At 33.0% G+C, this 26,549-nt stretch overlaps 1 protein-coding gene across 1 annotated transcript in view; it reads right to left on the bottom strand.

The window, feature by feature from the left end:
• Positions 1-2,248: 2,248 nt before the first annotated feature.
• The window catches only part of LOC123307787 (serine/threonine-protein phosphatase 2B catalytic subunit 3-like), a 292,638-nt gene continuing 268,337 nt past the window's right edge, over positions 2,249-26,549 (bottom strand). Inside the window, exons 10-13 of the mRNA XM_044890221.1 lie at positions 8,502-8,586; positions 5,749-5,846; positions 5,478-5,679; positions 2,249-3,574 (exon numbers count right to left, since the gene is read on the bottom strand). Of these exons, the coding sequence (XP_044746156.1) occupies positions 5,516-5,679; positions 5,749-5,846; positions 8,502-8,586 (347 nt within the window). The 3' untranslated portion in view covers positions 2,249-3,574; positions 5,478-5,515. The remainder of the gene's footprint in view (positions 3,575-5,477; positions 5,680-5,748; positions 5,847-8,501; positions 8,587-26,549) is intronic.

Here is a 26,549-nt window from a genome sequence, read left to right as displayed (position 1 = left end):
TTCGTAAATATATATCGATTCTATTACTACTTTTGACACAACCTCATCTAGAAATTGATTTCTTGACTGAAACATTTAAAATATTCTTTGAATCTGATCTCAGATTTTTTATTTTCTATTTTAGAGCATAGATGATTCTTATAAGCACTAACATGTGAAAAAAGTATATTACGTCCTGATATTAGTTTTCAAAGCTAATTATTCTTAAGTCCTTTTTGTTCAATTCATGAAACAAATTTGATTATATTCTGTGTTTAATAGGGAGATTCAAAGTTTTCATTCAAATTCACAAATAACTCCTCTATGTCAGTAACGATTGAAGCTGTTTTCGGTATTTGCTCAAGGCATTTCGAAACCTTGTTAGCAGCCCATACATATGTTTTGCCGGTTTAATCTCCGGACACCTGTGCCTATTTTGAGTATCCAGTTGCCCCACAATGACATATTTTTTTGCAAAAATCTCACCGAAAGATTTATTTGATTATGTTGTATTGAATGCTCTAGCTAAATTCAATTTTATGGACTATTTTGTAGTACAGTTCCATCAACAATCGATAGAAAGCCTTTCTCAAGATGAAATCAAGCGAAATATTTCATTCGTTTGAAATTGATGATAGTTTTCGTGAACTCAAAACTCGTATACAAGAAATTAACGTAACAAAATTTGGTCAAAGATTCATACAAAATTAGGAGATTCAATATAATTGATTTTTGCTAGGAGGTGTTACAGCCCCCTAAATTTCGCCCCTAAAAATAGCTACTTACTTACTACAAAATATTTTTGCTAGACTACAATAGCTAGAATCACTGAACATTAACCGAGTACTCGAATTTCTTGAAAACTGTTAAACCGGTAGAAAGCACATACAATTGAAAAACTTTCTTGTCTGTAGTAATTTTTTCACGAAACGTAAAATTTTGAGAAAAATTAAAAAATGTGGACGAACGATTTCGTAATTCGTAGATTCTGCTGAGAAATTTTGCGTTTCGTGAAAAAAATACACCAGAAAATGAAGTTTCTCAACCGGCTCAACAATTTTCAAGAAATTCAAGTACGCGCTTAATGTTTAGTGCTTACAAAGATATTGTGAACCTGTAAAAAGTGTCGCCAAATTAAGTAGCACTATGAGATTTTGCATATCATAAAACTCCTGTCTACCACCAACTTGTTATTTTAGTATTATCGGATTCTGAGATGAAAAGAAAAAATTATTTTCACAGGCGAAATTCATCGGCAGTAACTACAAAGGATAGCGCCTTATGGCAAAAACCAAAATAGGCGGTCTTCTAATTTTGTCACGAGAATGTGTGACCCAATTTTGTTTCATTAATTTTGGGTTACGCTATCTCAAACCTCGAACAAGTGAAGAACAACACAATGACGAACTAAGAAATTCACTATACCTACATCAATAATTTCTTTCATTCATTCTTCTTATACAAACCTTTCATAATGGAGTGCTTGAAGAGGAGGTTTCAAATGGTTGTAACCAATAAACTCAAGTAAAAAGAAAACAACTTAATTTTACTGAAATAACTGAAAATGTACAATTATACATATAAGTTCTTTATGTACAAATTAATTCAATGAAATAAATAATAAAACCACCAAATGTTCCATGGAAACATTTTAGCCCTATGTTCTTTCTTATATGAGAAAAGAATTGATTCAATGAATAATGCAACGAAATATTCTAGGGAACCAATTTATTGCAGTAAATTCATTATTATGTGTTTCTTATCAGATGAACCTTATATGATATCCTATATGTAAAATTCAGTAGAGTAATATAGGAAGAAGATAAAGATTTCATTAAAGCGCTCCAGTGATTCATTTCGTTATGCTGAAATGATAGAATAGAAGCCAATGATAGAGTTTTTTAAAAATCCGTTCAGTCCAAAGGCGTAGGAAAAGCGATTTCATTAACCTCAACATCAATCCGTATTATGAAGATTTCTGAGATTGAACATTATTGAAGAATTGAAGAGGCGGAATAATGCATTCGGCCTCGACTTTTAAAAATGAGTGTGTTAATGGCAACTGTATACCAGCAGGAGCAGTGAACACCCAAAAAATTTCGAATAATTTTTCGAAGTAAGTATTCGATAAATCAAGCAAAAAGATCGCAAACATCAAGCAAAAGTACATATCTGTATAAAATTTGAGGGACGCCATTTGCAACGTTTCAATATTTTCTAATCAATGGATAGTTTGAGATTTCATCTATTAATTAACTATGCCATAATATAATATGTATATCATATATTATAGAGTAAATTTACAGAATTGTAATAGGTTGAAAGTATTTATATATTTATATTTTATCTATAATTCAACACACTTTCATACAAAATAAGTTCACACATCCATTAAGCTTTTCAGAAAAAGATATAAGAAAAATCTACTTCGTTAATGACAGGTAAATATCTTCGAACAAGTACAAGTAGGAAACAGTTCATATATACACACATACCAATTATAAATATACAGTGGGTCCCAACTGAAGTAACACTTGATATCGTTTCCAAGTAAAAGACCTTACATTTTTCTATTTCCAACTAAATTGTTCACCGACACTTCAATATATGGATTTACAGGGTACAAAATATCTAAAACTTCCAGAACTATTCTCAACTCTGATATCGTTTTCTGAAAAGCGATCAGAATATTTTATCATACAGTATTAACACAATTTGTACAATTCAAAATAAGTACAGCTCGTAGCAAAGAGTAATGAGAGACCAAACACGTTCATTTGCAATTTCGCCAAAAGTGATGAAAAAGGACCGGGCGGTTTCAACAGAAACTTCGATCAGTTTGACCCGGAGTGTAAAAATGCCTAGCGCAAGGGGAATACTGCAAAAGAATGGGTTTGGCTGGATATATTGATTATAAAATCGAATTGATTTAAAAAATAGAGAGATTCCAGATTTTTCCCGACTATAAATTCCGGAGCGAAGATATTCGACATACTCTGTATCAGTATTAACCCTAAATAACACACACAGTAAAATAAGTAATGAAAGAACCGTTTAAGTTTTGGGAAAATGGAGAAATATTAAGATTATGGCACGTCTTTATATCACCCAGCACGTGCTGCGACCATAGACTGGCCGGCCAGTTTGCTCGCAGTTTCACACTGCTTTAATCTAAAATTCAGCTCCCGGCAACAACAACAACAACGAAAAAAGGATTGAACGATCATTGCAACATCGATAATGTCCATCGGTGAGTGAACCAGCTCTTGAAGAAGGGTTAGAGACGAAACCCACAAGTTGTGACTGGTCATGGTTAACGTGTGAACGGCACACTAATTTGTTCTTCGAAAAGTGGAATGTTGACTAGATAATGAAGGTGCTTAATTTCAAGACTGAAGCAGTGTGGAACGGCGAGCGTACTTTAAAAATGGAGTAATAGAGAGATAGAGAGAGTAAAAGGGACGAAGCAGACCAGCTACCGTAGGTAGGTGAGCGCATCGTACACGCCCCATGAACTCTGCCGGTATCGACTGGTTCATATTTTACACGTGGAAAGAGTGAACGCCACATAAGGGATGATTCCTGATGAGTGTACCTGCTAAGAGAAATATTTTAATTTAATAATATCATAATAACCGATATCTCAGATTTTTTAATGAAGCACGGGCGTAGCCAGGGGGGGGGTTTTGGGGGTTCACCCCCCCCCCCCCCCGAAATAATAAAGTTACATAATATTAGTTTCAAAAAGTCACAATTTATATGTCAAAATCAGAAAAATTTCATTTCAAAACCCCCCCCGAAACTCAACCCTGGCTACGCCTATGTAATGAAGTGAAATTGAAAGGATGCTGATGCAAAGACAGTTCAAACTTTTGTTCCATATAGGCTCTTTTTCCTTGAATTGGGGTAAAACTTTTTTCATTGTGGATAAGGAAAAAAAAATTTGGCATATATTTGACGTAAATCAAAGATTATAGAGCTAGGAAGATAGGGAACGAAGCGACGAAGTGATGTGACGCCACCTCGTGTTTCAAATGTGTTTTTAAGACCCTATATAAGACTGATTAAAGTATTAATTTGAGGGACACTCGCAGAAACTGATTCTCCAACCGAAAATTATTTTTCGAAATTAATCTTTCTACTTTACTGAAGACGTGGATGGAATTTACAGGGCGTAAAGTCATTGACTTTATTAGAAAACACTACACCATGTGCCGTCAACATTTTACTGCAAATCAATTGAGAAGGCAGCGTAAAAGCTAGCAACGTCGAAAGAAGAAGAATTTTAGGAAGGCTGATTTTTCAATATATGATTCCTGAGTCACCCGAACAGAAAACGGCACCTCTGCCAGCTGGGAGTAGTATTTTGAACCTTTGAGGGCGTCTACCTTCTTTTTGCAACCGAATTGAAGTCTGCCAATTTTATGTTCCACTCTTGAATATCTAAATAACATAATATCAAAATTTCAGCTATCCTGAAATCGTTTGTAATTTCACTATTTTCTTCATCAAAAATGGCGACTGCCAGACATTTAGCAACGGCCAAAACGTCTGCCCCAAAAAATTCTTATTCTGAACTGTGTTCCGAAGTAGATACAACAAAAACAAATCTTTCTAAAATTTTTGCAATTTTATCTTTTTTACCGATAAAGGGGCGCTGCGCACTAGAGAAAGCAACGTCTCCCAGCTGGCAGAGGGCACGTTTTCTGTTCGGGTGACTTCAAGGAATCATATATTGAAGAATCAGCCTTCCTAACATTCTTGCTCGTAAATGTTGCTAGCTCTTAGACTATCTGTTCATCCATGTAAGTGGCTGTATGCAGAAAGTATCCCATTTAGGGGCAACTATGATTTATATACGTCCATTCAATGGTTCTCAATTGCTACATCTTCAATATATTCAGAAATTGAAAGATTTTATTGATTTATTTTTGAGAATTGAGTGAATGTCAAATCGTTTATCGGGCAGTCAAAGTTTTGTAGAACCTGCTCTGAGTCTTTTGTTCATTCATTAATCAATATATTGCAAATAAAGAAAATAGCAAATCCGACAACGTATTTTTATGACATCAGTTAATTCCAAAGAATGTTCAGATGAAAAATAACATCCTGATCAAAAAATCAAACCAATACAAGAAATAGAATTCGAATTTCGCGCCCTTCAATAATAAGTAGTATGTTTTTTCAGAGCCATCTAACTGTCAAATGTGGAAAACGCAGATCAAAATGAAGTCAGTTTTTAGTACTAAAGATATGATGGCTTCTCCTATTTTTCCCCTCTATAATCTTTGATGTAAAAAGAGAGGGTAAGTTGCAACTGCGACAATCATGGAAAAAGTACTCTGCTGCGGTGTAGTGTCTACTTCTTCTGGTGAGCATAAGTTATTACAGCACGATTGCTGGATATTATAATATTACCTACCTTCTAATACAAATATTTTTTTGTTATGCATATTCATATAGGATACACATTATTAAGTTTAGTAGTTGGTTCTCACCCTCGGATGGCTTATATGATGTATTTGTTGAGTTTAGCTCACGAGTGCGCGTTGGACTGAGTGTGATTGTGATCTTGGGGTGTTTCCTCTGCCGGCGAAGGTGCTGCATCCTTTCTTGGGGGCATACGCTCGTTTATTGCGTCCAAACCTTTTGCTTCGGCAAAACTCGTTATCTTATGATTGGGCGAGAATCCTTGAAGAGCTGCAAGATCAAGATTTCATTAGAAATACAAAATGAAATAGTGTACGTTGATTTATCAAAGCTACCAACCGTTCTTCAAACTAGTTTTTCCTCCTGATAGTGCACCAAGAGGTAGAGCGCCGGTAGGTGTGAGCCCTTTGAGTTGTAGAACTGACTCACTTTCTTCCCTGAAATCGAATCACAAAATTTAATAACCACTCAAGTTGGTTAAGTTTGATGAATTTGCGCTTATACGTCCCATCGAGTTATTTCTAAAACTAGCGGCCCAGTGAAATTTTGCCAAAATTTTTCCTCACTATTTCCGTATCAGATTTGGTATTGACTAATAGCTTCTCCAACTATAAATTTGATTTGGTCGGATTTTATACTGCAGGCTGTCTAAATTTTGATAGAAACAAATGAAGGTCTCATAGATGAAAATGAAACAGTTATATGAATCGTATATACACTGCTCAACAATCCATATAAATTTCTTCCTATTCCTGGATTTCGGTTATTTTTATCTTTTTTTTACTTTATTTAGTTCTCACCCTCTGAAATCGATCAATTCAAGTAGGCTGCTGATAGTGACATAAAAAAACCGTGGGGTATTCGTTGCTTAAACTATTTTTCTCGTTTGAACGCATGTGTAGGTTTAGATAACTTCCCAGGTGACCAGTAGGATATTTGATATGTTTTCTAGGGAACTTTATGTATTTGTTTCTGTTACCATTACGTGTCTGATACGATATTTTGGATGTGTCTATGATATGTTCCCGCGTAACATATTTGTAACTTTGTTCTATATTTGCCATGTATCATTTTGAGTTCATGGATAGAAAATGACTTCATTAGCGTTTTAACTACCCCTGAGGGCGCTTCAAGACGTTAACAGATATAAAGGTTTTTGACAAATTAGTGAATATGCAATTATTATCATTCAGTTTTTTGGTTATATCTGGACGTTTGTCAGTTGAATAGTGTATTACTGAAAGTGTACGTTCAATTAGTTCATCAGTGAAATGGTGAATTATTGAACTTTTTCAAGTACTTCGTTAAGTACTATGGATGTCGAAATGTAGGTAAATGAATAATTTCTCGTGTTTTCATAAGAGTCATACGGAACACATATGTTCCAAAGCTATGATTTTATTATACAGGGTGTACCAAGTTCCAGTGTCTATTACACGTTTCTGGAGAACTGGACCTATTTGGAATCTGAAAATCGGGACTATGATATTGTTCGACATTATCTACTGACCTAAAATATTCTTGAAACGTGAGCACTTTCAGTTATACAGGGATTGGAAATAAATAAAAAAAATAGTTTTTTCTATTTTTTCGTTTCTGATATAATAGAGTATTCAATTGCGAATATATTTCTGTTCAAATCATATCAGGAAAGAAAAAGTAAAAAAAAATTTTTTTGGACAAATTTACGTTCATTCCCTGTATAACTGAAATTGCTGAGGCTTCAAGAATATTTTAGCCTCGATTTCAGCTCAGTTGATAATGTGGAACAATATCATGATTCAAATTTTCAGATTTCAAGAAGTCCAGTTCTCCAGAAACGTCTAAGAGGCCCTCGAACTTGGTACACCTTGTATACCTACAGCATATAAAAATTTTATTTGAATATACAGGGGTCTCTGTAAACAAATGTGAAGGACTTAGGGAGATGATTTCTCGATGAAAATAAGCAGGGGTAGTTAATATATTTTTTTTCGAAATCGACCTCCCTTCCAAGATACAGCCATTGGGAGGCGATGACTAGTTGACAGTTTTTGATTTTTTTACGGGTTCTAAAAAACACTGAGTCATAAAACTATAAATAATATGAAGCACTAAGTAGATATTACCCACAAAATTTTTTTCGATCCCTTTAATTAATTATTGTCAAAGAAAGACAATATCTTAGGATATTTCATTCTGTGGAACACTTATAAGATGAAATGGAATGAAAACTGATCAGAACTGCTTGTAAGCTTTCATTAATTCTGAGAAAAGTATCGACTGTATCGAAATTTTTCAAGAGACTTTTTTTCTCCAGAATTGAATGGGAAACCATAAGAGAATTTTATCATCAGGCGAACACTTATAACCTCGTGGCAATCCGAATGGTCTCAGTGTGAATCAAAACTACGCGATATATATATATACCAATTTACCAAAAATGGCAATGTTTTCCATCAAATCGCCAGTACCAAATCAAAATGACTCGTCTCCGTCTTGGTCATACAAAATTCCACTGGAGAATTCAAATTCAGAATTGCCAATTTGATTATGTTCATTGTCAACTACAATAATTGACCAATGCCAGATTAAAATTGATTATTGCCAATTGCCAGAGATTCCAGGAAAGGATCAACATTCATAATTCCATAGCCAGCTTGTCGACGATGTTTATAACGCATGTTATAAAAGGAAATTTGTACACATATAGTAAAACAAATTATGTATTCGAAACCTGTCTAAAGTTATTAGCTTCTTTCACAATTGTTCTGAAATTCCTACTACAAAATTATCTGTAATCAGATAGGAAAGTTAACGAATTATACATATAATGAGGTAAATCAATAAACCGTTATTTCATGAAATAGCAGACTCGTATAATAGGATCAGAATCAGCAAAACAAAATTGTAGATTTCTGGAAAATAGACAACGGGATTTGGGAGATTGTCGAGAGAATAATCCTGTTGATTTATGTGGAAAGGCTAACCGAAATCTACATTATCAAAGTATAGTGAAAAAAATACTAATATTAATGAATTTCGTTTATTTACCGTTTCTCGTTTTATTTTCAGAAAAGAACAGCAATTCCATCATCATTGAAATAACTTACCTGAGCACTGAAAATACTCTAGCCATTTTTCCGATTGCTCTGATCTTGTTACGTATAACTTCTTTCCTCAGATTAGCTGCTGTACCTATAAATGCATAAACAGTATAAGTGATGATATCATAATTGTTAGGATGGAGCAATTCCAATTTTAGATGATTATTATGTTCAATGTCCGTATAGTAATGTAGCTGCTTCAAAACGAGGTTATACACACCTTCAGCACAAACATGACATTAACTTCAATCGTTAGTTCAAATATATTCTCTCGAATACAAATTCTTAACAGTGCCTTAGAACAAGCGATACATGCAATGCAAAGGAGAAGCGACAAACAGCTCAACATTTGAAATTGGTCTGAAACACCACCTTCATTGTTGAATATCATTTCAAATTAATTGAGTCAATATACAGTGTGATACAAGTAGAACATGAAACCCTGTAACTAGTCGCAGAGCTGATTGTTTCAAACACAGTCGTCAGGTCTGCAAATGTGTTTTTAAGAAAGGAGTGTGTTTTTATGAGGATTTCGCTGCTCCACCTTCCGTAACCCCATTTCAACTTACACCTTCGAGCTATCTAATGGAGAATGTGGCTCAGTAAAACATAATTGAAGGAGACTCATATTTTTGTTCGATTCGTACTCTAAAGTATACGGTTTTTGTGTATAGCTGAAGGCGGTGATAATTTCTAGCATATACGGGATGAGTCAAGGGTGCTCTATCTGTCGATAACTTGATAAAGAAATTTTGGACAGGGGGAATGATTCAAACTTTGGGGGTAATAAGAGCATAAGCTAAAATTTATTGGTGGTGATACAAAAGTGGTGAAACACGATACCAACTTGCATTTTGAAATGAGAATACCCCAATTTCAGGAAATACTCCTCAATATACATTAAATTGATTTAGAATAACCCTACTTGTCATAACTTATCTGAAGAGATCGTAGAAGACACACAAACTATTGCAAATAACCTATATTTGAAGGGTCTACGCTGCCATTCGTAGAAGATACAGGCTGCTTGATTTATTTGGTCCATATTTTCAACAAGCCATAACTTCGGAACCACTAGGTAATTATTATGAAATATACTGTTACATGGTACAAGAAAATAAAATAAAAACAAATAAATTATAAATTAAATATGCTGGAATGTATTAATATACATTTCTATTGAATATTCGATTTTACCTATTACGTCACGTATAGCAAAACAGAAATAAATTCGAGGAAAGAACTATAAATAATTGAAAATGCTTGAAGCGAATTGAGAAAGAATACAATTATGTTGAGAAAAGTTTCAACTAGTTGGGAGAAACAGTAGTTTTCGTAATGAGCGTAAATACGAAAAATAGCGTTTCCCAAAGTTTTTCACACAATATATTTTATAATTTTGAATGGGATGTGACTATGAATTCAAATTAAAAGTACCAAGAACGTCTATACAGGCGTCCCTCGCAGATTCTTTTCAAATCGTGTAATGACGAAAATATAAAATTTTTCACTCCGTTTCTATGGAAGCAAGTATTTTTCAATCATCATCATCATGATCAATTGCGAAATATTTTCCTTTTCGTAACTGGTTACGGTAGGTGAAACGTTTAAAAACGTCAAAGAGTTTTAAAAAGTGTCACTTTCTATAATTTGAAAAATATCTTGAGATGAGGTCGTAAAAATACTTTGAGCAGAATAGAGGAAATTTTGAACAGCTCCCATAAATTTGCATGCATGGAAAGGTAGCATTAAACAATATTCTATAATTATAAACAAGTGTACGTTGATTGTTTTTTATTATTAGGTTTTTTGTAATAGGTACAATCGAATATTCAATAAGAATATACCTGAATACGTTCCTGCATGTTTCATTTATGAATAATGTGTTGATTAACAGTCCCATGGGTGAATAAAAGTGTATTTAGGGTGTAAGAATTATAATTAATTCATAATTTTATAATTAAGTAGCCAAAAGTTCTATTTAAATTTATTTTTATGTACATATTTCACATTGTTCCGAACTGGGAAGTACGTATTGGAACGGTATAAAGTAACTTTGCTCTTATTCAGTTTTTTCTTTTTTCTGAATAATTTGTCCATCTTCATGAATTCAGATATGCATCCTGTTTTATGACCATATATTAGTTCAATTAAATTTTACTGAGTCAGTCCAGTCGATGAGGATATCCTCTCAACACATTCTGTTAAAAATTGAATAGACTATACCGAGTGGATACGAAGTTATGGCTAGTGAGAATATGGACCCTATGAATGAAGCACTCTGTATCTTGTACAATAGGCATCGTAGATTTTTTAATTACTCATTTGAAATCGTTTTTGTGTCCTATAGCTGCAGTTCCGCTATGTACACTAAACTACGAGACAACCTGTATTTAAAAGCGTTCGAGATAAATGCATGATTTGTTTTAATTGAATCTCCGAAGAGTTTTCAATTCTATTGCAGTTTAGCGGATTACTTTACAGTTGGTCCGAAAGTTACTGAAATATTTCGAAGATGACCTATAAAATATGAATATAGCCCCATTTTTTCGAATGGCATGCCTTGAAATTTTTTCGTCTGTTGGATAACCTAGTGAGTAGTTTTCATTGAAATATTTCAGGCGCAAAATGAATAGTTTTTGAAACTCTTATGCTCTTGTATAACAATTTCAAAAACATTTTCTTTTTATAATTTTGTCATCGTAGTGAGCGACTGAACATCTATTACTAATTTAGCTGCATGTCAAAAGTTCCGCTAAAAGTTAAGGAATCGACCCTGAATAAAAGACGATTGAGTTATGGTGAATGGTTCTGACGTTATGAATCTGTGGTTCTATGTACGCTATTTCGACACATAAATTGGCATTAAAAGGAAGATGAATCTATGAAACCAGGGTGAGTAAAATCCACAATTTATTGGCGTTTCCAACAATGTCCCTTCGAGAATGATTGACATCTCTGATGGCTATGGAAAATCGAATTTAAGTTGGTAATAAGTTAAGATTTTATGTTGCGGAATTGAGGTTAGTATTGTGTATAAACAGTGATCTAGGTATACAATTGGTTCGTTCCAGAATGGCATATTTTCAATATGTCACATCAATACCGTCCTTTATTACGATAATAGCAAAGTAACCTGAAAATATGTTCTCTCCACTTTCCTCCGAGAAACGTCACTAACACCTTATTACATACATAGATATAGAGACATAGACTGTGCCTTCCCTTTGTATCTATGCATGCATGAAATTCGGTCAAAAAAAGTGACAGGGAGAAACTGAACATCGGGCATGCACTTGTCTTATTCTAGAATTTTGATTGGTCCGCACCCACCTCTATGTGAACAAAAAAGAGACAGGTAATGGCCCTACGTACATTTCCCTCTTTCTATAAAATAGCCAATTTTAGGATGGCATTGCTCAGTCCATGTCTCTATGTCTATGATTACATATATGTGAATCTATGCTGAATGACTGACGAAAATTTGAATTATGTACCGCTGTTCTTGATTGAATCGTAAAAATCGGAAATATAATTGTATAAATTTTGAATGCTGATTGATATGTTTTGAAGATTTCTTTTTTTGAACTAATTGTCTAAGTTATATTCAGATACATATTCCAATTCTGTGATTGAAACTACAGACCAGAAGATATGTAGCTGTTTCTGGACTTTCAAGGCCTACTGAGATGTCAATCATTCTTGATTGGACTATAACAAAATTGAAATGTTAAAAACACGAACGCATTTGTGTATTTTTCTGCATGAAGGGAACAGTAAATTTTTGAGGTAAAAAGAATCTTTTACCATTATTCCGAATCGGCTCGGTTTAAAAGGCACCGGCTGTTAAAAACCATAAAAAAAATTATTTTCAGTTTTATCTCACAAACGATATTATTGAATGGAATGAATTCCGGAATAAAGTTTTTCATTTACTCGACTAATCTTTTTCAAACACAGGATATCTCTCACTGTTTTTCAGGTTCTCATTATGACCATTACGTACCATAAAAATACCAAAAATTCAAAGAGCCCAACTATTGTAACTAAGATAGACGCTTTCGCATGAATATTTGAACGTTTTCGTATAATGCGCCGTTTTCGGGTATTTTGATGTCCAAAAATAATAAATATCTGTGAAATTCGAAAATGTGGGTACTTTGACCGAATGCCATTCACACATATGTAGTGTTACAGATTTAGCTAGTTATTCTGAAAGTAATTTTGTTTTTCCAGGGGTGGCCCAGATCATTATGAAAACTTAAAATCGCTATATATTTTTATCAGGGAAGAATCGGAAAAAAAGGTATAGGAAAAAGGTATTTTTTTGGACTACAAGAATATACTATTGAAATATTTGTACGAGTTAAAGACCTGTATATATGAAAATATTTCAAGGATATACTCATTGTCAGGTCTTCTGTTAAAAAACTTATGTGGGGGTTGACACTAAAAAAACTGAACCCATGTGTGTATTTTATTTTCTCTATACATATAAAAATATTTTGAAGATATGCTCATATCATTGGAGCAATTATTTGAGAAAAATTCATGACAGGGTTGCCATTTGAATAACCGAACCTTTGTAAGTATTTTTTTTGTTATTACATTTGAAAACCAATTCATGTCGAGCTTGGATAGGAACAAAGTTATGTTCTCTGAACACACGTCACCCTATGAACCAGTTTCCTCACAATATCTTTTTCATAAACGGTTGAATTTTTTATATTTCCCGAAGAAGATTTTAGCAAAAACTACTTGTGAATAGGTCTAATACTGACTACGAAGAAGTTTGTTAACACATATACTAAACTACTTGGACACATACTACATACGACACAAACCTTCTACCACAAAGATACTAATTTTCAACTTACCAAATTCAGGAGTGACGTTGAAGTCCACATTTCAATGGTAGTGTAAAATCGACGGCAATGTTGCGAGCGCAGAAGTATAGAAAAAACAAAACAAACGGTGCATATAGAAATCATGGCATCAAAACGATGAAAACTGAATATATTCAGTTTATATGAAGGTGAAAAGTCTCTTGGACAAGCATCGAGATAACTTTGTAATGTCTTATCGTATACTTTTTCAATAAAATTGTAAACGAGTACGGAATGATACTTTATTTTCATATCAGATACCGAAATGAAGTAATCTTTTACAGCAAGAGAGATATTCTTTAACTTTTCAAAAAATTGTGGGATACTCTGCATATTATTACAAAATCATATTGCTGTGGCTTATAGAGCAATAATTAATATTAATGTCCGTTTGCTCCGTTTCAGTAAATAATGATTAAACTCCCAAACCACGTTTGAGCCTTGAATTTTTATGAATTAATCGTGGTTTGAAATTTAATCATTGTGTACTGAAGCGGAGCAAACGATCATAAGTGATTTATTTGGTAACATTATCTCTCTGAAAATTGGAAGAAAAATATTTCGTGAATCAAGATAATTTCATACATATTAGTCGCTAAGATTCTGTTTTCTCTGAATCATACTATTCCTCGATCCTTATTGAGAGACAGCAATTTCTCAATCAATAAATTATAAGGCGAATTGAGAAATTTGGCGAAAAAATTATCTCAATGCTTCCGCAAAGAGCAAAAGGCACTTCAACATTTTGGTTGAAAATGTCATCATTTTATTATGCTGATCTAGCCAGAAATGACATCTGACGAGATAACATCATTCAATAAAAGAAAATGAACAAAGCACAAGTTCTTCTAAGGATCTCAGCGGCAATGAGTTTGAAGCATAAGAATGGTTCGATGAAAATTGCGAAACACTTTCAAAAATTATGACAAGCTGTTTGCTATGAAGATGCTGAATGACTCATGTGTTCTACCCTTGATCTTAAGCACTGAGACAAAAGATATTCTGAAGTCGTAATGGGTATAAGAGCCATGATGTTAGTTAAATCACGGTCGCTTTGCAATCACAGTAAAGTGTGATCTGCGTATACTGTACATCTTAAATCTGCATTATGTTAATCGTTTATCGAATGGTCGCATACTCATTTCTCTATCGAATCAATACAGGAATATGCATGCTGATACCAGATTCACGTGATTCCTTTGAAAATTTCCGAAAATAATGGATTGGAGTATTTCCAGATTCATGTTCATAAAGTCTATGCCCTTATTTTATGCTGGCTTGTCTAACCTAATTCGCCATATTTCTCTTTAATACCGTTTTCTCGTGAATTATCAGTAAGCATTCACCTCCCATCAATCGAGCAGAATCATTTTTAAACCTAATAGTTGGGGAGCCCACGATGCTGAAACGGGCTTTACTCGAGCGTCGTGGAGACGGATATTGAAGATTAAATGGTAGAAATACAAAAAGTTCTATGATGTATGCACTTTCAGCTGTGGGGAAAGCGTCTGTAGGTTTTCGAAGATGTAAAAAAAATCGTGAAGCGTACATACTCGAGCGTATCAGATTAAGACACCGTATACGTCCTAGGTGTCTCTAATTGAAAATTCATGTTAACCTGACAGTTTGCGAGGTGGCCGTACGGAAGAGTTGAAAATGGTTTAAAAAAAAATTCCGAGTATGTCAGATTTTTACGGAATATGTTAATTGGATCCAAAGTATGCTACTTTTCTAGAGACTTACAATTCGGACGTGAAGCAAGGTCACAGCAGTCCTAAAATGCAAAAAAAATCGATATTTGTACCTACATACTCGAGCGTGTAAAATCTGACACTAATCAGGGGGCGTTTTCTTAATCTGACAGTTTGAAGATGATAACAATGCATTTTTTTTAAATATTGCATTTTCTGTACCTCTAATCGTTTTTCTATTCATTTTGAAAGTTGTAGATGAAAAAATTCTATACAACTTTTGTATGAAGCAATTTTTCACCTTCTTAACTGTTTTCGAGCTAGAGGGTGATGAGAGAAAATTGCTTCCAACGAAAAATGTAGAAAATGTTATGCTCTACAATTTTAACAATGAATGTGAAAACTATTTGAAGCCCAGGAGATGAGATAATTTAGAAAAAACAGATTTTTGAACTTTTATTGTTTCGGCTTGCTGAAACTATCAGATTATATTTTTTTCGTTATTCTTGAATTATTAGTCTCAAAATGAGAAAAAAAAACTGCAAGTTTGGCTCCCTTCCTCACATTTTCGTCTAGCTCAAATTGTCAAATTAAGAGAATGTATACTTTATAACATGTAATCCAATACATGTATCTTAATCTTACACACTCGAGTATGTACAATGATCGTTTTTTTACTCTTCTGACATGATGTCCTAGACAATTCGCCCTATATACAGGTCTAATTTTTAATAGAGGCACTCTACAGGATCCAAGGTATCCCCTCATATTAATTTGACACGCTCGAGTAAATCCCGAATTGATCTTAGGCTCTCCAACTATAATGAAAACCTAATTGAACTTGAATTGAAATATCTCTAGAAATAATGATTTTATCGTTAAAGAAAGAATTCGAGTATCGAAAAATTATTGTGAAGTTGCATTTTGCCAGTGGTGTAGAAATTGGGAGGGATTAAGCAGTCACCTGCCCCTGCCGTAAGTCACTGGTAGTAGCCTGAAACGTTTGTTTGACATAATATAGTGAGTTTTATAGTACTTACACTTCCTGCCAAATATGATAATGATAGGTCAGATAGTTTAGAAATACTAGGAAAAAATAATAAAACCCTGTGAATCTTGATATTTCGAATTCAGGATTCTATAGTTGAAATACTTTCAATTAGTTATCCTGTGTATGGAACTTGGTATGTGGTTTCTGCACAATAGAGAATGCCGAATTTGCAAGGAGGAAAACGAGACGTTATTTCTCCAACAGTTAAATTTTGTCAACAATTCCCCTTCTCTCTGATCATGGCCGGTAAATGCTTGCCGAAATCTTGAAATGCCATGCACATATTATAATGATAGCTCAAATGCTACCAGAAATCTGCCAACGTGAAATGGTTTATTTTTTATCTTTTCGATTTGAACAGAAAATTTTTATTCTTCGGGCAGAGTTTCTGAATGATATTTGATGGGAATCAATTCATTCTTGTCATCAATACAGGGTACAAAGAGAGTAAGAAGCAGCAAACATTCGTCTTGCCAGTTTGTAGTTACTAGAGATGATCAATTACCATTATTTTTGGAATAGTCAATAGTGCATCACTTGAACAAGTAATTTATTCGAAAAATTGATGAATCGAATGACTTAATGACAGCTGGCTCCTCGAAGAAACAGAAAAATACTCGTTCCTCTACTTTCTGCTCTTGTGGGAACATATTTTGGAATAAATCACTTACATTAATTTCCTCTCCCTTATACTGCTTGAAAGCCTATGAAATACGTCTTCAGGAAGATTTGGAGAAAATTCGGATCGATTGATTCGTTTTCGACAGATTTAGCTTCAAAAATGGGACGATTTGACAAGAATATAAAATAAACTTGTCCTAATGAAGCTAAATGAAAATATACCTTTCTAATATGAAAAAGATAAAACCTGCCTTAACAATGAATTCCACGGCTCAAATGGTCGGTGTTTTGAAAGTATATAATATTAATCGAAATACAATACATAAAACGAGAAATACAGGTGTTGCATTTTATTTGTTTATATTGTAGGTACATCAGTTCTATCGGAATCTGTTTTATTGGATGTTACCATACAAAACGATTGCAAAATTCTCTTGTGGTACAAAACTATTGAAAGTTCATAATTACCAATATTCATTATTATCATTTTTATTCCAAAAATATGTTCTCCATTTCTCTCATTCAGCTAGAAACAGCTCCTGTTTAATTTTCAAAGTAACTCACCTTATGCATCTTGAAAAGCCTAAAACTACTTTGTCGAAGAGCAAAATCTGGACCAATCAACCCATTCAAAAATGTTTCATTTGAATACAAGATGAAATCATCATCGATTCATCAATACTTTCAAATTCTGTTTCATTTGCGATTTGGTCAGCAACACTAAAACTTCTTTTAACTGAATAATTCCGAACCAATAGAGATCTAATCTTTCAGTTTATTCAGAACTAACCGAAGTGTCCTTGAAATTTGGGGTTATGTTTGAGTTTTCAGGAAGAGAAAAGCAGTTTACAGATTTCCTCAAGAATTGAAATTTGCAGAGGAAGGGTAGCCCTACATGTAAATAGAATAAAATAAAACTGAATAACTCATGAACAGGCCCAGATGCTTTACATTTCTATGTCACAATACAAGACGATTACAGTTGCATGCTCCACTATAGCACCCTAACTTCATAATAACAAAAAAAATTGGATCAAATAAATTGGAAACACGAAACTCATTGAAAAAAACTATTCTATCTGTAATGGAAATGTTAACATATCATAATCAATCAACTTAATCTGAAGAAAAATGAAGATACAAGTGAAAATGTGAGTGGGATATAATGTTTCGTAATAAAAGATGGTTTGATAGTTTTCACATCTATCGATTTTCGATGCCGCATTTTGGAATAATACTTGAACACAACAAACGTTAATTTGAATATATTTCTTGAGTTCAGAAGGAATTCTTGATACACCTACAACATACTTTTGGATCTCTGTTTACATCCATTACTAGGTGATTAATTGGTGAATGGGCGGAAGCTAAGGGTAGATAGAGGACACTGAAATGAGTAAGAATAACCTATATTTAAAGGGTCTATCTCTCTTTATAATCAAGATAGATTTTGACAATTTCTTCAATTACCCATAACTTTTGAACCACCCTATATATTTTGATGATATTCGATGCATTGATTCTTCGCAACAACTAGTTCATACTGACAGAGTAACCGATTTTTTTTTTCAGAAAAATTGGTGAATAATGTTTAACCAAGAAAACCTATATATCAAATCTCCTTAAATTTGATTTGATTTTCGAGAAGAGCAGAAAAACCATATATAAAGGGTATTTCTCGTATTTTCCCTTGCAATTTCAATACTCTACTACTTCTTCGGGCAGAGTTTCTGAATGATATTTGATGGGAATCAATTCATTCTTGTCATCAATACAGGGTACAAAGAGAGTAAGAAGCAGCAAACATTCGTCTTGCCAGTTTGTAGTTACTAGAGATGATCAATTACCATTATTTTTGGAATAGTCAATAGTGCATCACTTGAACAAGTAATTTATTCGAAAAATTGATGAATCGAATGACTTAATGACAGCTGGCTCCTCGAAGAAACAGAAAAATACTCGTTCCTCTACTTTCTGCTCTTGTGGGAGGGTCTATCTCTCTTTATAATCAAGATAGATTTTGACAATTTCTTCAATTACCCATAACTTTTGAACCACCCTATATATTTTGATGATATTCGATGCATTGATTCTTCGCAACAACTAGTTCATACTGACAGAGTAACCGATTTTTTTTTTCAGAAAAATTGGTGAATAATGTTTAACCAAGAAAACCTATATATCAAATCTCCTTAAATTTGATTTGATTTTCGAGAAGAGCAGAAAAACCATATATAAAGGGTATTTCTCGTATTTTCCCTTGCAATTTCAATACTCTATTTCTCTAGTGAAATCTGAATATTCAGACAACACCAGTTCACAAATTTCAAAAATTCTAAATTTCATTCGATAATTATCGATTTTACCAATTTATTTGAATCTTCTGGGTCACAAACTTGAAACACTACTAAAGCAGAGATCTTTTATCTAATAAATAAATGTTATCATTTTCAGTGGTAAAATTACTGGACATTATCACAGATCAATCCAAACACAAACTGGATGTCCATTCCTTGTGTTCCAACTCTGTGACCCAAAAAATAAGAGCCTGATGAGAGGTTGCAGATTCAATTAAATCGGAAAAATTACTTAATACCGAATAAAATGGTGTTCAATAAAATTTTGGCTACTGTGTTGTCAGAAAATTCAGAGCCCTTCAAATATAAGTTATTCTGACTCAGCTCTTAGGCGTATATCTACCCTTTGCTTCAGCCCATTCACCAATGAATCACTTTGTATATTGCAATTGATAACACGAATTTGGACCGAACATTTTTATTGAATTTTCTACTAAATTTTTGCCGACGTTTCGGAGTAGTTCAATCGTTTTTGAAGGCTCAATTTGTATTTCAACAATTCACATTATCAGGTCTTCAGGATAGCTAGTTGATGATCATAATGACATTATAATAGAAATAGTTGAAATAATTCTGCAGGTCATAACAGGAAGTGATAAAATAAGTAATACTTTTTTTCTATCCCGAATCCCTTGCTGTTGTTGGACTTAATTTTTCTCATTTATTTTTATAATTTATAATGGATCTATGAGTCATGACGAGACACCAGTAGTTTCAAATGGGACATGAAATGAGATCGAATAAAAGTTGATTATTGGTGAGATAAATATTGAGGTCTCGGTCATTTTTCTCAAAAATGGTACCTCCTTGCGTCTTTTGAGAAAGGTAACTTTTTTTAAAAGAAACGTCAGAAAATAGACACTATCCTCATCGGCATAGAGGTTGGGGGTGACTAAACACGATACCCCCGAAAAATACGTGAATAATCGATTTCGATCAAATAATAGAGATGGACGTCATCTTGTACCTAGATCTTATACTATTAGGATCTCTATATGCATAATTGTCATTGTCGTTATAACCGTTACTATCTTAGCATAGCTTCCATTTTCATTTCAACAAACAATATACCTACTACATGATAAGAATTAATTTGTCATTTTTCATTTTGTTATTTATAAAATGTGACTTTTGATATTTCAGTACATATTTATTTTTATCTAAGTTTGCACACGACACAAGCAGAATAAAAATTTTGTTATTCAATCAAAGTTATGAATTGTGAATAACATTATTATTTTACGTTATATTGAATAGTATCCATCCAAAAATTACTGTCATCAATAGTTTGTCTAGTGTCTAGAGTAAATGTCCTGTCATTCAAGAAATTGTTGGTCCATCTTCGAAATGAAAATTCGATGAAGGAATATAGATATTTGATCTTGGCACATGAAAGTTCTCTGTATGTCGTAGACTAGTATCTACTGAGGAATTAAATTTAAACCATTTCCCATTTTTTGTTTATTCATATGAATCTGTTTCTCTTCATTCGATCTGAGTATTCTTCTGAAATATTTTCCATTTCTGAGAAGATGGAGATTAGGTATAAGTACCTACATTTTTGAAATTATGCAATTATCGGATATTGTACATTTTCTATTCATCGTAGTTCTATGTCTGCTTGAATGTTTGAAAATCCAGTCTGAGAATTTATTCAAATATTTCTTCTGAAGATCTTACTAGATTTTTAGGAAAAAATATTGAGGAATTTAAGAATAAATTGTATTGACTCATTAGAGCCGCCTATAGAAGCTAACGAATCAAGCAAAAAAAAGCGAAATTTCAGAAATTCCTTGATAATTTTTTAATGATTAGGAATTGAAACGTCGCATAAATGCTCCGAGTGAAATGAATCGGTTTCATTAAATAGGAAAAAGACAGTGATCAAGTCTAAGACAGCGACAGTTATGCATATAGAGTAAATAACCCTCAGTGTCATTACTCTTGCAGTAATGTTATATTCAACTATATATGTCGAAATTTTACAACACTGATTTTTTTGTTCGACGATATAAGAGCTGTCGATATAAATCGCAGAAATCACTTCAAATCTGAGGAAAAATGTGATAACATGACAGAATTATTTACCGATAGAATAGCTTTGTGAATGCTCTCATGAATTCGGAAAGGTTAAAATAAACATTTAAATGATGAAAATTACAATATCTGACGTGATACGTTACAGTAATAAAAGATGTGTTAATATCGAAAGCCTCAAAAAATTTCAAAAAATCACATAGTTAGTGTGAAACCGTTAGGTGTTCATATCGTAAAACCACACTGAAAATAAAGCCCAAAAATGTGTTTGTGAAAAAGTATTGTTCTGCAAAACGGCGGCACGATTCTGAAACTGAATCTCCAGCATCATACAGAATGGAATTATTGAATATTAAATGCAATATATTGTTATTGTAACTCTTCTTTTTCAAGCTGCATGTACGGTGAAAACTTACCAGGTTGTTTAATTACGATTTTTGGCTGTATCGCTGTTTTCGGCGCGATTCCAAGGAGAATAATAGAGAAAATGGTGAAAAATAGAAGTGTCAGAATAGGAGAAAAATATAAAGCAATACGATGTGCAAAGGACGAACACTTTGGTGAGTGAAAATGTCAAAATACAGGATAAAACCAACAAGATAGCTTATTGGACGTTTCTGGCGTACGTTCAGGAATTGATACTTGAAATTTCGCATACTTTAATGTAATACTACGTATTACAATATTTACTCTTGCGCTATAAATATTCAACAGATGTCACATCTCGAATTTATTTTGCCATTTAATTTTTTTTTGGACGAGCAGATCTATACTTGATATTGTAGAAACCATGCATATCCTCCGCATGGCTTTTCGTTAACTGTAAATGCGAAAGAATATAAAACGTCAGTTTGATTTTCTTGTGATTAATTCCATGGATTCCCTACAAGAATATAAAACGTCAGTTTGATTTTCTTGTGATTAATTCCATGGATTCCCTACAAGAATATAAAACGTCAGTTTGATTGCTGTGTAGTGCGAACGATTGTATATTGCCCCAGCCAATAAATAATTTTGAGAGAAAAAATAATTGTAAAATCACATTCCTGGGTCATTATATATTTGAACATACGAGATAATTTAATTACTGTGATGAGTATACAGGAGGGTGTATTTGAAGGTGAGGCTTTTTTACTACTAACAGAAAGTCGAACTGGTCAAAAAAAGCGTTTCCTCAAAAATCACCTGTATAAAACTTCAAAACTGCAGAGTTGAAAAAAAAATTGAAAATGATTACTGAAGTAGATTCTCGATCATATGTTATCTGAATAATCGCAAAGCAATGCGACTCGTGATGACGGACTCAACCATATGGTTTCTTTAAGAATTTTACGCGGGAATGAAAGAGAAAAGGGAAATTTAGGTTTATTATTATTATTATTTAGTAATTTCATGAAATGGCTCATTTCGATACCAACTGATCGAAAAATACTTAGGAGCAAGTGTAAAAAATATAATATTAGTTCAAAATCTCACCACTAAAATTCGTCTGAATTATTCATGAATCTTTTCACAGTAGTCATCACAGTCTTCTTGTTCGAACCCTCCAACAATCGTCGTGAAAAAGGAATGAAATAGGGTAACAATATAAGCACTTTGTCAACTTAAACCCTTTTAATAAACTGACCCTAAATTGCACGATACAACAAGTTTTTCAAGTGACTTGCTACTATTAATCCGATAGCCATATGTTTACTTTTTATTTCGTTTTTTCGATACTGGTGTTACCTTCCACAATCCCGTACTTGAAATTCAATGGAATTTAATTGAACATCTAGGGGTTGCAGCTCAGCCATCTTGAATATTTCATGTAGATAATTTTTGGTGAACTGACTTTTTTATGATTTCTACCTTCTGACAAAAAAAAAGCCTCACCTTTGAAACACTCTATATATTTCCATAGGTACCGTTATTTTTCAACAACAATAAAATTTTGAATCTATGGTGGTATTCTGCTTTCATCTGTAAGCCAATCTGTGAATTTTCATAAGCTTTCAGGAAAATTGCAATTCTGGAAGTTTTTAATTGATCTGTACCTTACAGAAATTCTTATATTTGCGAGTACGAGAGGTAATCGGAAGTATATCGGAAGAAATATTGTGAGGTTATATGTTAAATTGTTTATTCATTTTCGGTTGTAAATTATACCATTAACTCTTTTGTATATGAATCTCATTAGGAATAATAATCATATGGCATTGTTTATAGAGTATAGAAGACAATCATAACCTAAGTGAACCATAAAATTTATGACCATAAAATTATTATTTATAATATGACCCTCATGAAAAATTTGAAAAAAAAGTTTGTGATCAAATGGACCTTTTTGAAATGCCCACAGATGCCCAGTTCATTGAAATGTTGAGATTGAACAAACAAAGCACGATGGATTTAATAATTCTTTACAACAATATTTACCAAAACTAAGGAATTCTAATCACATTGGAATACCCAAAAAGTAAAAAGCCTCTTTTCATGTAAGGATTTTGAATAAAATTGATTAATGACTTATATATTTTACGTGTTGATTACTCTTACAAATAAGTAGAAAAGTTACTTTTGCTGAGGAGTCAATAAGACTTGGCAAATAAGAGTACAAGAAAGCATTCTGTAGTAAATATTTATGTTCTGAGGTATACTATAATATTGACAGAATAGCACCATAATAATTTTAAATTAACATCTTTGCAGCTTCTATACAAAATATGAGTTTATACTTATTTCAGGAGCTGTATATAGATGGAACACACGTGCAAATTATTGCAACTCCTGGAAATGATGTTAATCATCCACCATTTGTTTATATTAACCGGAAATTTAAATCTAGCAATAATTATTACGTAATAATAAATCATGTAATATCTCACTAAGTACTGGACATTTTTTACCTTCCATTCTCTTCGAAACTATAAAGGGTACAAAGGATCGTGAAAAATATTCTATAATCCTTGGAATCCTTCAAACGAACACAAATTGAACCTATATAAACATTTTTGAAACTTACGTTTTAAGGTTATGTTTTTCAAGAAGTAGTTCGAAAGTAACACTGTAAACAAGATAGTTACAGGAACAATTTCAGAACTGCATTATTTGCAAATCTGTAAATAGACCACTTACAGATCGATTGGACTCTACAGGATCGTAAATTACTGATGAAAAGTAGAATAGAATTAGTTCAATGAGCAGTATAAGTTGTGTTGAGAAATACAGTAATTTCCCGCAGTATTGCCTCTCAGACTCATTTCATACTACGTAGTGGATGAAGATTTTGATCAAACTGACACATTTATATTGTTGAAATAATTTGCAAGTAAATATTTCATCTTCGATATCACCATTACTTTAAGACACAAAGTTTCAAGTATAATAGAGCTGATTGTTCCATGGAACATCCACTAAGTCATCTAGTTCGGAAAAACCTGTGCATATAAATAATTTAAAAATCAGCAATTCCGTATCATCAAAAACTAAATTTCCAATCCAAGTTCATAGTGCCGCTGACTAAATGCAGTGCTCTGAGAGAAAATGAAAATTTTGTGTAGTTCTTAATAATTTTTTCATTAAAAGACGAGATGCTACTTGGTCAATTGGATGCCGAAATGATTAAAACGACTGAATTATTCCTTATATTTACGAAAGTAACTAGCCCCGCACCAGTGGCTGGTTCAATTCCAGAACATGCAACATTTTAAATCTATGTTATGGTGAAACGATACCTTATCATGGAAATGGAAACGGAAGATAGTAAGAAACATAAAAACTAGACACAGTTGAGTTTTTGAAAAATTGAAATTTCATGAGTGAAATAATCTACTTTATTCTAAATCGAGTCTGACAACTAGAGTGAGGTTGAATATGAAGATTTCGGATTATTTTCATGGTTCGAATATGATGGATCACCAGCCAGTGATGCGAAAGTGTGATTGGGTTTCAACAATCCACACAGCAATGGTTTTGTGGGGGGTCAAATGAAAATAATCAATATAAAACTAAACATGTATCATAACTAATATCAGGCATTCTAGTTCTGATGAATCAACTACAAAAATCCAAAGCAAATCGTAATAACGTATCTAGAACACAAACAACTGAACCTTACCATCTGAAATATCCAAGTAGCATTGAAGATACACAAATAGTTGATTTCATTGAAAATTAATCTCGAATAAAGCTTAAATTGCAAATGAAGCGGGGTTGTTTGAATTACATTGGAAAGTGTTTTGGGCGAATGAATGATGAAACGTCGGACAGTTGCTCCTTCTATTACTCTGATGAAGAATACATTTTTAACGGCTTCCGGAAGACGAAGTTTTGTGGAAATGATGAATTTTCGCGACACTTCTACACTCAATTTATTCCCAATGGACGAGTTCAGGGACGCTTGCCAACCTTGCAATGAAAACGTATTTTTTTTGCATTCTATTTGTGCCTTTCGGTTGTCTTATGCATTTAAGAGCCCTAATAGGAATTTTCCGACTGTCAAGTCCGAGTGATATGAAAGAACATTCATATTGTGTTTTCAAGGCAAGTTTCAACATTATTTGGTAGTTTTTTCTTGTTTCAATCTTACATTTATGGGTTCCTCATAGAACTCCTTCAACTACTGAGGTGATCTGTTATAGTATCAAAACTTAACATCATTCATATGAAGACACAAGATTTTCAGTAACTTACTTTTACAATTTAGTAGTAGTTTTGTTGCGAAACCTTCAATGCACAAAAAATACCAATTAATGTCGTAAATACAATATAAATTTTCTATCAGATCACTTTGATTTCGTAGCCGGCACAATTCAAAGCATTGTGAGGTGATTCGGGAAACCAAATGCCCAAATACGAATAAAAAATTTTCTGACTTTCCAGTTATGAATATTTCACAGAACGAAAGTTATTATTGATAAAAATGAATAAATTAGGGTAAATTCATTTTGAGGCCAATTGGGAGTAAACGAGCTGTTTCTATTGTTCACTCATTTGCTAGTATTCCGGCTGCCTTTGGTAAAACACTTCATGAAAAATTACGAAACACTTTTTGTGTGAACAAATAGGTGTGAAAAATTCCAAATGTAAAATTCTGAATCCCTTAGAAATAATACTCAGATTTTTTTAGCGAAACATTGATGTATCAAGAACCGTAATTCAAATATATTCAATTTGTTTCCATATTCCCTGCAATCATTCAAAAAGGTTTCCTGAAAAATATAATATTTCATACTATATTTTTTTTAATGCGTAATTCAGCAGTTGCGAGAGAAATGTTGAGTAAATAGAAGAGCAACTGTACACCAGGAGAAATTGAAAGTTCTATTATTCACGTATGAATTGTTTGAATTAATTCACGAGAATGAGCCCTTGAAGTAGTAAGGATTTATATCTACGAAAAATCTTATTTGTATTATCATTCTTTCATT

The sequence above is a fragment of the Coccinella septempunctata genome, chromosome 1, assembly GCF_907165205.1.
Source record: "Coccinella septempunctata chromosome 1, icCocSept1.1, whole genome shotgun sequence".
In the NCBI taxonomy this organism is placed as follows: domain Eukaryota; kingdom Metazoa; phylum Arthropoda; class Insecta; order Coleoptera; family Coccinellidae; genus Coccinella; species Coccinella septempunctata.
Note: the sequence above shows the minus strand (reverse complement) of the source record. Positions and strands in the feature narration are given on the sequence as shown.